General features: G+C 46.6%; 1 protein-coding gene across 1 annotated transcript in view; it reads right to left on the bottom strand.

Annotated features, from left to right (window-relative positions):
• Positions 1–16,896, bottom strand: part of LRP2 (LDL receptor related protein 2) — a 449,269-nt gene that overhangs the window by 382,023 nt on the left and 50,350 nt on the right. Inside the window, exons 3-6 of the mRNA XM_063932587.1 lie at positions 15,940–15,954; positions 13,839–13,946; positions 8,401–8,517; positions 5,093–5,209 (exon numbers count right to left, since the gene is read on the bottom strand). Of these exons, the coding sequence (XP_063788657.1) occupies positions 5,093–5,209; positions 8,401–8,517; positions 13,839–13,946; positions 15,940–15,954 (357 nt within the window). The remainder of the gene's footprint in view (positions 1–5,092; positions 5,210–8,400; positions 8,518–13,838; positions 13,947–15,939; positions 15,955–16,896) is intronic.

Below are 16,896 nucleotides of genomic sequence, written 5' to 3'. Positions count from 1 at the left end.
TTGGAAAAAAACACCCGAATCCAAAACACACCCGAATCCGACAAAAATAATTCGGTGAGGTTTTGCCAAAACGCGTTCGAACCCAAAACACGGCCGCGGAACCGAACCCAAAACCAAAACACAAAACCCGAAAAATTTCAGGCGCTCATCTCTACTGAATATGCAGCACTCCCTTAACAAACGTCTGAACCTCAGGTAGTGAAGCCAGTTCTTTTTGGAAGAAAATGGATAGGGCCGAAATCTGGACCTTTATGGACCCTAATTTCAGGCCCATAGTCACTCCTGACTGTAGGAAGTGCAGGAATCGACCCAGCTGGAATTCCTCTGTAGAGGCCTTCCTGGCCTCACACCAAGCAACATATTTTCGCCATATACGGTGATAATGCTTTGCTGTCACATCCTTCCTAGCCTTTATCAGCGTAGGAATAACGTCATCCGGAATGCCTTTTTCCGCTAGGATCCGGCGTTCAACCGCCATGCCGTCAAACGCAGCCGCGGTAAGTCTTGGAACAGACAGGGCCCTTGTTGTTGAGACGGGACGCCATCATGTCCACCTGTGGCAGTTCCCATCGATTTGCAATCTGCGTGAAGACTTTTTGATGAAGTCCCCACTCTCCCGGGTGGAGGTCGTGCCTGCTGAGGAAGTCTGCTTCCCAGTTGTCCACTCTCGGAATGAACACTGCTGACAGTGCTAGTACGTGATTCTCCGCCCAACGAAGAATCCTGGTGGCTTCTGCCATTGCCACTCTGCTTCTTGTGCCGCCCTGGCGGTTTACATGGGCCACTGCCGTGATGTTGTCTGACTGAATCAGCACTGGTTGGTTTCGAAGCAGAGGCTCCGCTTGACTCAGGGCGTTGTATACGGCCCTTAGTTCCAGGATATTGATGTGCAGACAAGTCTCCTGACTTGACCACAGCCCCTGGAAGTTTCTGCCTTGAGTGACTGCTTGCATCCGTGGTCACCAGGACCCAGTCCTGTATGCCGAACCTGCGGCCCTCGAGGAGGTGAGTACTTTGCAGCCACCACAGAAGAGACACCCTGGCCCTGGGGGACAGGGTGATCAGCCGATGCATCTGAAGATGCGATCCGGACCACTTGTCCAACAGATCCCACTGAAAGATCCTCGCATGGAACCTGCCGAAGGGAATGGCTTCGTATGACGCCACCATCTTTCCCAGGACACGCGTGCAGTGATGCACCGATACCTGTTTTGGTTTTAGGAGGCCTCTGACCAGAGTCAAGAGCTCCTGAGCCTTCTCCTCCGGGAGAAACATCCTTTTCTGGTTTGTGTCCAGAATCATGCCCAGGAAGGGCAGACGCGTCGTAGGAATCAGCTGCGACTTTGGAATATTCAGAATCCAGCCGTGCTGTTGCAACACTTCCTGAGAGAGTGCTACGCTGATCAGCAACCGCTCCCTGGACCTCGCCTTTATGAGGAGATCGTCCAAGTATGGGATAATCGTAACCCCTTGCTTCCGAAGGAGCACCATCATTTCCGCCATCACCTTGGTAAATATTCTCGGTGCCGTGGACAGGCCAAACGGCAACGTCCGGAATTGGTAATGACAGTCCTGTACCACAAACCTGAGGTACTCCTGATGAGGTGGATAAATGGGGACATGCAAGTACGCATCCTTGATGTCCAGAGACACCATAAAATCCCCCTCTTCCAGGCTTGCAATGACCGCTCTGAGCCATTCCATTTTGAACTTGAATCTTTTCAGATAAATGTTCAGGGATTTTAAATTCAATATGGGTCTTACCGAACCGTCCGGTTTCGGTACCACAAACATTGTGGAATAGTATCCTTTTCCTTGTTGAAGGAGGGGAACCTTTACCACCACCTGCTGGAGATATAACTTGTGAATTGCCGCTAACACTACTTCCCTTTCTATGGGGGAAGCTGGCAGGGCCGATTTGAGGTAACGGTGAGGGGGTATCACTTCGAATTCCAGCTTGTATCCCTGAGACACAATCTGTATAGCCCAGGGATCCACCTGTGAGCGAACCCACTGGTGGCTGAAATTTCGGAGACGCGCCCCCACCGCTCCTGGCTCCTGTGGAGCCCCAGCGTCATGCGGTGGATTTAGTGGAAGCCGGGGAGGACTTCTGTTCCTGGGAACTAGCTGTGTTGTGCAGCTTCTTTCCTCTACCCCTGCCTCTGGCCAGAAAGGACGCACCTCTGACCTTCTTGCTTCTCTGTGATTGAAAGGACTGCATTTGGTAATACGGGGCTTTCTTAGGCTGTGAGGGAATATATGGCAAAAAGTTTGACTTCCCAGCCGTAGCTGTGGAAACAAGGTCCGAGAGACCGTCCCCAAACAATTCCTCACCCTTGTAAGGTAACACCTCCATGTGCTTTTTGGAGTCGGCATCACCTGTCCATTGCCGAGTCCACAGGACCCTTCTAGCAGAAATTGACATTGCATTTATTCTAGAGCCCAGTAGGCAAATGTCCCTCTGGGCATCCCTCATATATAGGACAGCGTCTTTTATATGCCCCAGGGTCAGTAAAATGGTATCCTTGTCTAAGATATCCATTTCCTCAGACAGATTATCTGTCCATGCTGCTACAGCACTACACATCCAGGCCGACGCAATAGCCGGCCTCAGTATAGTACCTGAGTGTGCATAAACAGACTTCAGGATACTTTCCTGCTTCCTATCTGCAGGATCCTTTAGGGCGGCCGTATCCTGTGACGGCAGGGCCACCTTTTTAGATAAGCGTGTCAGAGCTTTATCTACCCTAGGGGAGGATTCCCAGCGCATCCTGTCCGTTGGCGGGAAAGGGTACGCCATAAATAACCTTTTGGAAATCAGCACTTTCTTATCGGGGGAATCCCATGCTTTTTCACATAATTCATTTAACTCATGTGAAGGGGGAAAAGTCACCTCTTGCTTTTTCTCCCCATACATATATACCCTTTTGTCTGGGACAGAGTTTTCCTCCGGTATGTGCAATACATCCTTCATTGCTATAATCATGTATTGGATGGCTTTAGTCATTTTAGGTTGCAACTTTGCCTCATCGTCATCGACACTGGAGTCAGAATCCGTGTCGACATCTGTGTCAACCAACTGGGATAGTGGGCGCTTTTGAGACCCTGACGGCATCTGAGCTGCAGAATCAGACACGGGTGAGACCATGACTGATTATCCAACCTTTTATGCAAGGAGCTTACATTATCATTTAACACCTTCCACATATCCATCCAATCAGGTGTCGGCGCCGTCGGCGGCGACACCACAGTCACTTGCACTTGTTCTGCCTCCACGTAACCGTCCTCGTCAAACATGTCGACACAAACGTACCGACACACCGCACACACACAGGGAATGCTCTAATTGAGGACAGGACCCCACAAGGCCTTTTTGGGAGACAGAGAGAGAGTATGCCAGCACACACCCCAGCGCTATATAACCCAGGGATTACACAGCAACTTAGTGTTTACCCAGTAGCTGCTGTTTATGATAATTTTTGCGCCTAAATTTATGTGCCCCCCCTCTCTTTTTACCCTTTTTCTACCTTGATACTGCAGGGGAGAGCCTGGGGAGCTTCCTCTCAGCGGAGCTGTGAAGAGAAAATGGCGCTGGTTAGTGCTGAGGAAGAAGGCCCCGCCCCCTCAGCGGCGGGCTTCAGTCCCGGGTCTGTGTAATAAAATGGCGGGGGCTCGTACATATATACAGTGCCCAGCTGTATATATGTGTCTTTTTGCCAAGAGGTATCCTAATTGCTGCCCAGGGCGCCCCCCCCTGCGCCCTGCACCCTACAGTGACCGGAGTGTGTGGATGCAATGGCGCTCAGCTGGTGTGCTGTGCGCTACCTCATGTGAAGACAGGAGTCTTCTGCCACCGATTTCGATGTCTTCTTGCTTTTGCCGGCTTCTGACTTCTGGCTCTGCGAGGGGGACGGCAGTGCGGCTCCGGGAACGGACGACAAGGTCAGGTCCTGTGTTCGATCCCTCTGGAGCTAATGGTGTCCAGTAGCCTAAGAAGCGCAACCTAGCCGCAGTTAGTAGGTGTGCTTCTCTCCCCTCAGTCCCACGTAGCAGAGAGTCTGTTGCCAGCAGAAGCTCTCTGAAAATAAAAAAACCTAACTAAAATACTTTCTTATTAGCAAGCTCAGGAGAGCTCACTAAAAGCACCCAGCTCTGGCCGGGCACAGATTCTAACTGAGGTCTGGAGGAGGGGCATAGAGGGAGGAGCCAGTGCACACCAGGTAGTACTAAATCTTTCTTTAGAGTGCCCAGTCTCCTGCGGAGCCCGTCTATTCCCCATGGTCCTTACGGAGTCCCCAGCATCCACTAGGACGTTAGAGAAATAATGGGTGCAGTTATGACTTGTCCCTGCCTATTAACATGGTAACTGACCCAGCTATCATGTTTTATACCCTCATAGACGTGATTATCGCATCTACAGTCATCAATGGCTAAATATTGAATACTGAGCTCAGCAAAAAGACTTATCAAGTTGTGGTATGTTAGGTAGACAGTTCTAGTGTCGACTTTCAATAGGACAGAGTAAGAATGCCGACATGGTTGGAAGAATGTTGACAGTGACTATGTTGACATTCATCATGTCCACATGGATCACATGACAGAATGTCGATATAATGTCCCTGGTGGCCCAGCGGTCACTTGCCTGGTCCTGGCACCAGCGTCATCTCTAGTGGCACCTTCTGGGTCCCAGCCGCCATGTGACCAGAACTTCCGTCAGAGACAATGACCAGAGCAGCAATGTGGGTGAGTTTTTCCCACTAATCCTAATCTCTAACTCCCCCCTTGTGCTTAATCCCCCCCCCATCCCCCTTCCTCAACCCACATCCTAACCCTATCCTCCAACCGCAGCCTAACCCTAATCCTCCTAACTGTAACGTTAACCATTCTGGGAATGGCGACAATTCACATATTTTGGATGTCGACATTCATGTTACAGTACTATAACATGAAGATCTTAATATATGCATCCACAAATATTTACATTAGATAAATACAAAGGAAGAATAAAAATAGAGTTATGGTCCCTTTAATATTGATAATTGCTATAATGGCAGTTAAAAAAATGTTTCATATTGCAATCATAAAGACTCACGGCAGTTGCGTTCATCACTGCCATCTGCGCAGTCTTTCATTCGATCACACTTGTACATCCCCGGGATACACTGACCGGTAGTGCATGTGAACTGCTGAGCAGAGCAAGTTCTTCCAGCTGAAATAAAAATCACAATTAATTCCTTGTATCTCCCTATAAAGTGTTCATCATCCTTGCTGTAGTTATACTAAATAATATCTGACAACCATCAAGAAGAATGAATTTCCAAGATAGGAAGGGGATTTTCACATTAAGAACACTGGTACAAATGTTAGCCAACTCCTGTTTGGGTGGCTGTAGATGGTACTCATCCGAGCAGAAGCCAGCTGTTACTTCTAGTGAGTGTTGGATCCAACTTTGGTGGCCCATAAATACTTGCAGAATAAGATTTAAGTGCAAAGTGTTGTCTTCACCGGCGCTTTCAACCCACTGCGTATCGATGGCAGGTAGCAGCACAAAATCACTGTATTTACAAAAGGTCATCTTGACTTCTTACAGTGCACCCGGAAAGTATTCACAGCACTTCACTTTTTCCACATTTTGTTATGTTACAGCCGTATTCCAAAATGGAATAAATTCTTTTCACTCTACATACAATACCCTATAATGACGTGAAAAAAGTTTTTATTTGAGATTTTTGCAAATTTATTAAAAATAAAAAACTAAGAAATCACATGTACATAAGTATTCACAGCCTTTGCCATGAAGCTCAAAATTGCGCTCAGGTGCATCCTGTTTCCACTGATCATCCTTGATATGTTCCTTGCAGTCCACCTGTGGTAAATTCAGTTGATTGAACATGATTTGGAAAGGCACCCACCTGTCTATATAAGGTCCCACACTTGACAGTGCATGTCTGAGCACAAACCAAGCATGAAGTCAAAGGAATTGTCTGTAGATCTCCAAGACAGGATTGTCTCGAGGCACAAATCTGAGGAAGGGTACAGAAAAATATCTGCTGCTTTGAAGGTCCCAATGAGCACAGTGGCCTCCATCATCCATAAATGGAAGAAGTTCGGAACCACCAGGACTCTTCCTAGAGCTGGCCGTCCATCTAAACTAAGCGACTGGGGGAGAAGATCCCTAGTCAGGGAGGTGATGGTCACTCTGTCAGAGCTACAGCATTCCTCTGTGGAGAGAGGAGAACCTTCCAGAAGGACAACCAAAGCAGATGACAGCCCGCCTGGAGTTTGCCAAACTGCACCTGAAGGACACTCAGACCATGAGAAACAAAATTCTCAGGTCTAATGAGACAAAGATTGAACTCTTTGGCGTGAATGCCAGGCGTCATGTTTGGAGGAAACCATGTACCATCCCTACAGTGAAGCATGGTGGTGACAGCATCATGCTGTGGGGATGTTTTTCAGTGGCAGGAACAGGGAGACTAGTCAGGATAGAGGGAAAGATGAATGCAGCAATGTACAGAGACATCCTAGATGAAAACCTGCTCCAGAGGGCTCTTGACCTGAGACTGGGGTGACGGTTCATCTTTCAGCAGGACAACGACCCTAAGCACACAGCCAAGATATCAAAGGATCGGCTTCAGGACAACTCTGTGAATGTCCTTGAGTGGCCCAGCCAGAGCACAGACTTGAATCCGATTGAACGTCTCTGGGGATATCTGAAAATGGCTGTGCATCGACGCTTCCCACCCAACCTGATAGAGCTTGAGAGGTGCTGCAAAGAGTAATAGTCGAAACTGCCCAAAGATAGGTGTGCCAAGCTTGTGTCATCATTTCAAAAAGATTTGAGGCTGTAATTCCTGCCAAAGATGCATCAACGAAGTATTGAGCAAAGGCTGTGAATACTTACGTATATGTGATTTCTTCGTTTTTTTCTTTTTAATAAATTTGCAAAAATCTCAAAAAAACTTTGTCCATGTTGTCATTATGAGGTATTGTGTGTAGAATTTTGAGGGGGAAAAATTAGTTGATTCCATTTTAGAATAAGTCTGTAACATAACAAAATGTGGAAAAAGTGAAGCTGAGCCTGTTATCGATTCCTATCATTTCTAAATGGTTAATCCTGTAGTAAAGCCGCCGCAAAAACATACAGTACAGTCCTGTTCTTCACCAAAAGTGAAGCCAACAATACGTGCTTCAGCCTTTGCTGGTAACAAAAGAAATTAAGCGAACAAAGAACATGGGGTCCCCCCAAGTCTCAGATTACCAGCCTGGGCTGGTGCCACTATAACAGGGGGACACACCAAGTGGGTCCCCCCTCACCATGATGCCAACAGCCCAAGATGCTAGGCTAGCCTGCATGGGACTTTTTTTTTTTTTGCCAAAGCAGGATGTCGATGCTGCATGGATCAAAGATGACCAATTTACCAGTGGGGCATGGATGCCAGGGTATTCTGGAAATTGTGGTTCTCACAGTGACATCATGCCCTGACAGCCATTAAACTTGGACATGACAGAGCTTGAAGTGCATCAATGAAAAAATATATATTTACAAATACCGTGGTTATTACACCAACACCCACAGACCATGGGTGCTGGGAAGAACCCTAGCGCTCTAGTGTACTATGTTTTGCACAAGTGTACTTGTTTATATGAGGAGCACATGGAATTGAATTGCCAATATGGAGGGATTTACAGTGGGTACAGTAGTAGATTAAATTGTCCTGACTGAGTATAAACAGCAAGCGGCCAATTTGTCAAATAGCCCCCCAAAAATAGATTTTATATTGATGCTCATCAAAGCAATAGACAATCTTTTGGGGGTGGGGGCTATTTAATAAATAAACAGCAGGGCAACTCAGGTCCACTGCGATACTAGGTGGCAACAGTAGGCAGAGACTTACTGCATTGCTGGCTAGCTGGGGCCTCTTCTATTCATGCATGGGATAGTCTTCAGTTTGCCGGCTGTCGGGATCCCGGCGCACAGTATACCGGCGCTGGAATCCTGACAGCCGGCATACCGACACTTTATCTCCCTCTTGGGGGTACACGACCCCCCTGGAGGAAGAATAAATAGCGTGGCGCGCGTAGCGCGCCACCGTACCCACAGCGTGGCGAGCACAGCGTGGCGAGCACAGCATGGCGAGCACAGCGAGCCCACAAGGGGTTCATTTGCGCTCGCCACGCTGTCGGTATGCCGGCGGTTGGGATTCCAGCGCAGGTATGCAGGTGGCCGGAAGCTAGGCCGCCAACATACAATACTACACATGCAAGAATAGATATACAGTGACTGAGCTACTCATACGCACTGCACCTGGAGGCCGGTCTCACGCTTCCAAGTGTATATTCCTAAAAATTATAGTTATAAGAAGAAAAAACAGCTTGTAGATCATTTGCGTAACTTACGACAGTGAAGTTCATCAGAGCCATCATCACAGTCTTCCTCGTTATCACAGACCCAGGACTGAGTGATGCAATCTCCGTCTGCACACCGAAACTGATTTGCTGCACAAGACCGTGGCGCTAGGATAGTATACAAAGCATTAGTTTAGGGTACAACAGGAAACTTATTAATGACACATACGGCCATATTTAATTTATAATTCCAAAATCCAGGCGATAAGTAGGAATTGTTATCACTACAGACAAATCTGATATTTAATAGTCAGTTCTCCTGTTGATACTAGCCCATTGAGGTAGTAATTAACGTATTGCTTAGCTAGTTGTAGACATTTTGAAAAAATTGGGTGACACAAAAACGAGCCCAACAGTTTTTGAAAATTGATAAATATGCTCCTTATTTTGTATCATGGCTGAAGGGATCTATGGAAACGTTCGTTTAAACTGTACCTGCAGCTATACACAGTGGGGGCGGACATTTTGTAGGCTGAATTTTTTATTCATTTAGAACCAGTAGCATAAGATCTCTAGTGAACTGAAAGGCTGCATTAATTACTCAGTCATGCCAATAATTCTTAGTAAATTAATAGGCCGCAATCTCAGTAATGTTACTATTTCCTAGTAAATGGCTGGTTGCATTGTCATGAGTATTGCTCTAAAATGGTTGCCTTCATTGTTTGCAGGCAAGAAGTTTTTCTTAAGTGAGGGCCATGGCACATTGGAGTAGTATGGTAAAATAGTTCTAAATAAAGGATACAAAATTCAACATCTTTGATGCGAGAAATCTGCCATTGTATATATTGCATGACTAGCTATCTTTTACCTGTAAGTTTCTTGCAGAGATAGAAAGATGGGTTTTCCTTTAATTCACGATGACTCCCAATATGAATAGTAATACTTAATTTGAAGCAAATTTTATCAATCAAAGCGCTGACAACAGGCAAAAGAGCAAAACATTCAGCTGCAGCGTGTGGCAAAGCAGTGGGATGGTCTGTTACATAGCTGGGACATCCTTTTTCCAACCTAGGACTAAGATAAGCATAACCCATTATTTTAGGAGATTTTTTTTCTTTCAACAAATGCGGGGGGGGGGGGGGGGGGGTAAAGCAGTTGGATCCCACTCTTGGTACGTTTTGGGATCTGGAGCCTATAGGCTACAATAGCTTTCGCCATCTTCAGATGGTGTTAGCTACCAGGTCCAAGCTCAATTCAGAAAGAAAACAGCCCTCATAGGTTTCTATAGGCTGCTTTTGCAGTCGAAAATAGGGGAAGCTCAGCAGATATCAGAGGGATTTATATCTTACAAGAAGGGGAAGAAAAGTAAAGTTAGTGCAATCTTTATTAAGGCCAGTACTCACTGGCCGATGTCAGAGAGATGTGTGCTGAGCGAACCGCTCAGCACACATCTCTCCCGGCGCTCAGCACAGCGCGATCTGTGCTGAGCGTGCGGGGGGAGACGGGGGGGGGCCGCTCACTTCACCCAGCGGGTGAAGTGAGCGACCCGCTAGATTGGCCTGCATGCAGGCCAATCTAGCAGCAGCGATAGCGATGCGCGGGGCTGCGCATCGCTTTCGCTGAGGGGGCTACACACGGAGCGATTGTGCTTAAAATCTAAGCAATCTAGTCAGATTGCTTAGATTTTAAGCAGCGATCGCTCCGTGAGTACCCCCCTTTAGACACAGTCATACTGTGGCAAACTTTGAAAGAGACAATCTATCATTTGAAACAGTTCTAGATATAAACCTGCCTCCTTTCTAATATGGAATTAGTGAAAGTATTATTCTAATATAATTAGGAAACTAGAAACAGAGATTGTCCACTTCAACTGCACCGGAAAACGTTTTAACAGTTCAAGGCTATAGTAGAATAAGGCATAACAGCACTGGTATCCAGATAATTGTTAGGGGTATATTTACTAAGCTCCCGATTTTTATTTTTTTTCAAAGTGTCATCTCGGGAATTTACTAAACAGAAATCTCGGCAGTGATGAGAGCATTTGTATATGTTTTAACGGCAGAGTTCACAAATACGAATGAATACACCATCGGTCAAACACGCCTGTTATTTTATACAACTCTGTAATTTACTAAGAATTTGCATTCACAATCCCTGCCGTCAATAGCCAAACACTGCCGGGAAATGTTACAAATCGTTAAAAAAAAGCAGTTTTCAAATAGACCTGCTTTTTTTAATCCAGATTCTGATAGGCATGCATGGATCAGTGAGATCCGTGCATGCGTATCTGTGGGAAGGGGTGCGAAAGGGTTAAAAATCACCGGAAAAATTTGCGTGGGGTCCCCCCTCCTAAGCATAACCAGCCTCGGGCTCTTTGAGCCGGTCCTGGTTGTAAAAATACAGGGGAAAACAAGAGTGACCCCAATTAACCGCAGACCACAAAGTTCCCATCATTGGTTACAATGGAGCTGCACTAAGCTACATTGTAACCAGTGCGCTCCTCATGTTTGACAGTGCAGGAGTGCACAGCCAATCAGGAGAGCGCCATGACGTGGCGCTCCCTGATTGGCTGTCAGGATCTTCACTGACAGCAGTCACGGGGGGTCCCGCCATTGGGGTAAAGGGGTTCCATGTGTAAATATGAAACCCCTTTAGTTGCGAGGTTCGGATTTTCGTTTTTTTATTTTAAACAAGTACGTGGATTGTTTGTAAGTATAATTTTATTTTTACAGGTAATACGTGGATTCTACTGGACAAGTGGACGCGAATCGCAGCGTTGGATGTAGGTAAGTATGTGAGTGTGTAAGTGTGTGTAATTAAAATTGTACTGTCACGGTGTCTGTGTACTGTTTTTGGGGGGTATTTTTTGTTGTTGTAGAACTACAGGTACCAGCAGGCCCCGTTATTTCCCTGCATGCTGGTACTTGTGGTTCTCCAAGTACCAGCTTGTGGGGAAGGCTTGCTGGGACTTGTAGTTCTACCACAAAGAAAACAATATTCTTTATTTTTACACAAAGACTATCAGCCTCCCATCCACCACCCACGGATGGGGGGGACAGCTCGGGCTTCACCCCTGGTCCTTGGGTGGCTGGAGGGGGGAACCCTTGATTTAAGGGGTCCCCACTCCTCCAGGGAACCCCGCCCAGGGGTGACTAGTTGGAGGGGTAATGCTACGGCCGCAGGGACCAGTATAAAAGTGTCCCCCGGCTGTGGCATCATCTTTCTGGCTAGTGGAGCCCGGTGCTGGTTTAAAAAATACGGGGGACCCCTACGTCTTTTGTCCCCCGTATTTTTTTAACCAGGACCGGACACAGAGCCCGGTGCTGGTTATTTAAATATGGGGGGACCCCAGTAATTTTCCCCCCTGTATTTTTACAACCAGGACCGGCTCAAAGAGCCCGAGGCTGGTACGCTTTGGTGGGGGGACCCCACACAATTTTTTTCTTTGATTTTTTACACTTTCACACTACACATACTGTACACAATGATGCCCTGCACGGATCTCACAGATCGGGCCGGGATTCATTGTGTTATGTCCGGCAGTGTTTTACTAATCACTCCCGTAAAACACTGCCCGACAATACGAATCACAGGGACATCGGAAAATACGAAAGAAGACAACTCGGCAGCTTAGTAAATTACATGCAAGTTATTAAATAAGATGCAAAAAAAGACGACCGATACAATTTGAGATGAAACTCCCACCAAATCGACACAAATACGATTCTTAGTAAATATACCCCTTGGTGTCTAGGTCAAACGTCAGTAGGTCAACACCATATGGTCATCATGCATTAGGTCGACAAATATAAAAGGTCGAGAGATAAAAAGATCGACAGTGCTTAAGGCTCAAAAGGTAGATACGTTGAAAAGGTCGACGTGACAATGGTCTACATACAAAGGGCCAGTACATATTTTTGAGGGGTTTTACATGTTTTCCTAGCTTTTGTTTGATTTACTTTCCACGTGGACTATGATTGGGATTAGCAACCTGTGATGAGCACAGCGGTAGCGAATCGAGGCACCTTGCCCGGAGAGAGGTGACACCACAAAAATGATAAAAAACTAGTTTTCGAACATTTTTGTGTCAACAATTGGCCTAACAACCTTTTGACCCTGTCATCCTTTTGTGCTTGATAACATTTTGAACCTATCGATCTAATGCATGTCAACCATATGGGGTCGACGTAATGACTGTCTACCTAGATACTGTACATCTTCTATACCACACCCAACAGCACTATGGCGATGGAAGGCAAATTCTGACCATACCTCCCAACACTCAGGTTTAGATAGTCGGGACTACTTGCCGTGTGCTCCCAAAAAGGGGTAGGGCCTTGGTAAAGGGGGCGTGGCTTTGCAGTAATACTGCGATTGTAGGCATTGCCTCCTGTTTTCATCACTGAGGGGGTATGCCCAGCCCTCTGTGAGCTGCTGGCATGCCTCCAGTCCCTCAGGCTCCCATGAATAGACTCGGCTCCCTCAGGCTCCCGTGCATGTGCGCAATGTCTATTTGGGGTCTCCCTACTCCCCCCCCCCCCCCCATACTGCGGGACACTTTGGCCTTCGGGGTGGACAGCAGGACAGTGCCCAAAAAGGATACTGTCAAGCGAAAATCGGGAAGTTAGGAGGTATGTTATGGCAGAGGGTGAGATGTATCAAACCTTCAATCACTTATCAATCAGCTTCTGTCATTTTATAGGCTGTGCTAAATAACTGATAGCTAGAAACTTATTGATTGCTATTGGCAACTTCTCTACTTTATTTGTCCCCCAGGAATGTTTAGCAAACTAAGTGAATGCATCTCCTTAAACCTGAACTAGGGAACAAAATAATGAAGTTCATAAAGTGTATAGTGCAGATCTGGGAGAAATCCAAGCGGTAAGTGTGGGGGGCATGATGACATGTAATCTCAGCTCCCCCTAATCTCAAAACAAGAGAAGCAGTATGCAGGCGGGTGAGCTACTCTCCGGGGAGTCACCCCAACATTCTAGCAAGTGTGTGTATTATTAAATGTAGCTGTTTTGCCTGTTGTTTAGACGGGAGGCGGTCAAGATCCCGCCGGACGGAATCCCGACGGTCGAAATACTGACGCCGGAATCCCGACCGGCACAATCCCGACATATTCTCCCTCCATGGGTGTCCACGACACCCATAGAGGGAAAATATAATAGTGTGCAGAGCGTAGCGAGGCACCGTGCCCGCAGTGTGGCGAGCGAAGCGAGCCCGCAAGGGGCTGTGTTCCACTCACCACCCCTGTCGGGATTGTGTGGTCGGGATTCCAGCGTCGGTATTTCGACCGCCGGGATCCCGTCCAGCGGGATTTAGTACTGATCCCGTTTAGACAGCAGCCAAGGCCATGCTCAAGCTGAAATTCTTCTGTTTGGGAAACGATATTCATTTATGACCTATAAATAATTTATCTTACTATATAATAGGAGTGCACATTTAGCATAACTGGAAAAAAGAGGGACACCAATAGTACTTACGACAGCCAAGTTCATCTGAGTTATCAGTACAATCTGCAGCCCCATCGCACCGCCAACTTAATGAAATACAGTGACCACTGGAACACCGAAACTGGTTTGACGTACATCCTAGACAACATAAGACATCAAAAAATACAATATCAGTAATGCCAGTTGTTTGACTTTTCATAGAGCAATATTAAATAGATGCATATTGTAATTAGTAACTTCCCTGAATTTCAACAATCACCAGAGTTCTGTTTGTTATCCCCTGCATAGCCTTGGCGTAGTCAGTGGTTTCATGGGGAGTGCTGAAACACACTGTAACAGCACCTATTTATAAATTGACTGCATCCCATTTATAATGCTGCAATCAGCGCACATACAATTCTGCTTGTCTTGTTTCATCAACCAAGCTTGCATGCGCAGAGGCGGGGGGGGCAATTGCTGGTTGGGTACACTGCAGCGAGAGAGTAGCAGGGGGAGTTAGTTAACCGTGTGAGAATCAGTACAGGAGTCAGGGGAGCTGTGCTGAGCTCTGATAAGATGATCTCCTCAAAGGCTGCCTGCTTGACCCAGAGGTCATTAGCTGCCAGCACTGCAAGGAACTGGACAAGCCTTTTTAAGACAAAATTAAAATATATATTTACAGGTGGGGAGAGGTGTTATTTCCTACCATATTTATAGCAGAGTGGGCTGGGCAGGGACGCTGCCATCTGGGCAAGTACTCTTTTGGTCTGACCTGAGCCGGGCAGAGGGACACCTCTATTATTTTGTTTTAAAGTTTCTTAATAGGCTCCAGCACAGGCCAGCCCATGCCTGCGAGTCTTCAGTCTCAGTTTAGCCCATCACCATCGTCCCCTGTATGATACGCAGTAGCATAGCAAGAGGGGTGTATGGGGACAGGAGCGTGAGAGGGAGACGGGTACTAATTACACGCCCCGGGTTTGTTGGAGGTGCCAGAGTACTCCGCCCCTCTATTCTTATCTCTCTGCATGCGGAGTAGAGGAGCCCCTCTCCCTGGATCTATCCTTGACTGAGAGGCATTCCCCTGTGCAGCTTTCTTCACCAAGCATACCGTTTTTTCTTATATATTTTTTTACGGCCCGTGCCACGACTCCATGATTATGCCACACCCCCTACATTACCCGGGACTCTTTTTAGAAGTGGAGCTGTTGCCCATATCAACCAATCAGATACTAGCTAATACAGTCTAGAAAGTGCTAGTGAAATGAATCTGATTGGTTGCTATGGGCAACATCTCCATTTTAAAAACCCTGAACCTTTGTAAATATACCACTACAGGTTCTGGCTCCCCCTGCTGCCCGGGATGCGCCACTGTAGACTCCTCGCTTGCTCCTTTTTCAAAAGGGGGCGTTAAATTATTCCCACAAAGCCATGCCCTCTACTGCATGCCATTGGAGGGCCATGACTAAATCTCAAGCCCCCATTTTTTGTCACACTGAGGGCTTGCAAGTGTTCTGGGAGTTGCTGGGCAGCTCCCAGCCTCTTCCAGGACAGTGTGCTGCTCACAGTGCTTAGTGACACCATCCGGTGCACAGTACAAATTACTACCATGTTGTCGCACTATATCTACATATCAGCAATATTTTATCGTACATATAATAAACTTTATTAAGCTTTATAATGTAGTCTGTGCCAGCATGCACAGATTTTATACTTTCTTTGACATTATCTTAATGAGAGGAGAATATGTGTATAATTATTATTAATGTTCAAAGCTTATCTCTTGTCCAATATTCTGACCTAACAAGACCATTCAAGGTTGTGTGCAGCCAAACCCTTTAGTTTTAGTATTTCTTTTTCTTTCATTAAGTGATGTATTCCCCCAAGAAAATGAGGGCTGGTTCTCTCCAAAACGGTTCATTTTGAGTACTGCACATCGGTAAGGCTTCAGAAGAGGAAGCTGTGCGCCTTTGTCAATAAGGGTCATTTTTGACAGAAATAGTATTACATTTGCACATGTAATAATAATAATAATAATAATAATAACATTTTGTTATGTTGTTTTTTAAATGAAGTGTATGAAATGAGTCTTTTAGTACAAGTTCTGTAGGTTTTCCAAGACTATAGAAGAAAATTATAATTGTTTAATACTTACCTGTAACCAGTAGAACTAAAATGCGTAAAGAATTATTACCATCTCTAAAGGCATAGGGGCTGATTCAGACCCTGATGTGCAAAAATCGCTATGAAGTGATTTCTGCACATCTGTCCATGCGCGTTCGCCGGTATGCGCATGTGCAAGGTCCTAAACTGCGTTCTCTTCAGAATGCAGTTTAAGAACTGGAGGGAGCGGGAACGGGGCATCAACGCCGTGTTTTGTGGGTGTCAATGCTCCATTTTAGGGGAGCAGTCCGGACAACAAAGGCGTGTCCGCACCGTTTGTGGAGCGGGCCGCAGCGGCTGTGTGACGTCACATGCAGCCGATGCGACCCTTAACATGGCGAGTAGTCGTCTGTCTATACAGCTAGGCTGCACAGGCAGAGGGCTACTCGAAACATGCGAAAGCATCGCAGCCGTGCGATGTGCTCGCATGTCTGCGGAGGAAGGATGTATCCGGCATGTGGACTCGCCCTGTGCTGAGCATCCCCCTGCATGTCAAAGAAATTGAACGTAGATGTGCATTTTCTCGCACATCTACAATCAAGTCTGAATTAGGCCAATAGCTCCTAACATTTTGCATTTTGTAGTCAGGACATAGCACTGTCCCCTCCAAAAAGGGGCATAGTAGGGACATGGGGGGTAATTCAGAGTTGATCACAGCAGAAAATTTGTTAGTAGTTGGGCAAAACCATGGCCCTCATTCCGAGTTGATCGGTCGCAAGGCGAATTTAGCAGAGTTACACACGCTAAGCCGCCGCCTACTGGGAGTGAATCTTAGCTTCTTAAAATTGCGACCGATGTATTCGCAATATTGCGATTACTAACTACTTAGCAGTTTCAGAGTAGCTTCAGACTTACTCTGCCTGTGCGATCAGTTCAGTGCTTGTCGTTCCTGGTTGACGTCACAAACACACCTAGCGTTCGCCCAGGCACTCCCACCGTTTCTCCGGCC

Source organism: Pseudophryne corroboree, chromosome 7 (assembly GCF_028390025.1).
Source record: "Pseudophryne corroboree isolate aPseCor3 chromosome 7, aPseCor3.hap2, whole genome shotgun sequence".
In the NCBI taxonomy this organism is placed as follows: Eukaryota; Metazoa; Chordata; class Amphibia; order Anura; family Myobatrachidae; genus Pseudophryne; species Pseudophryne corroboree.
The sequence above is the reverse complement of the archived record's forward strand: the minus strand, read 5'-3'. Positions and strand labels throughout refer to the sequence as shown.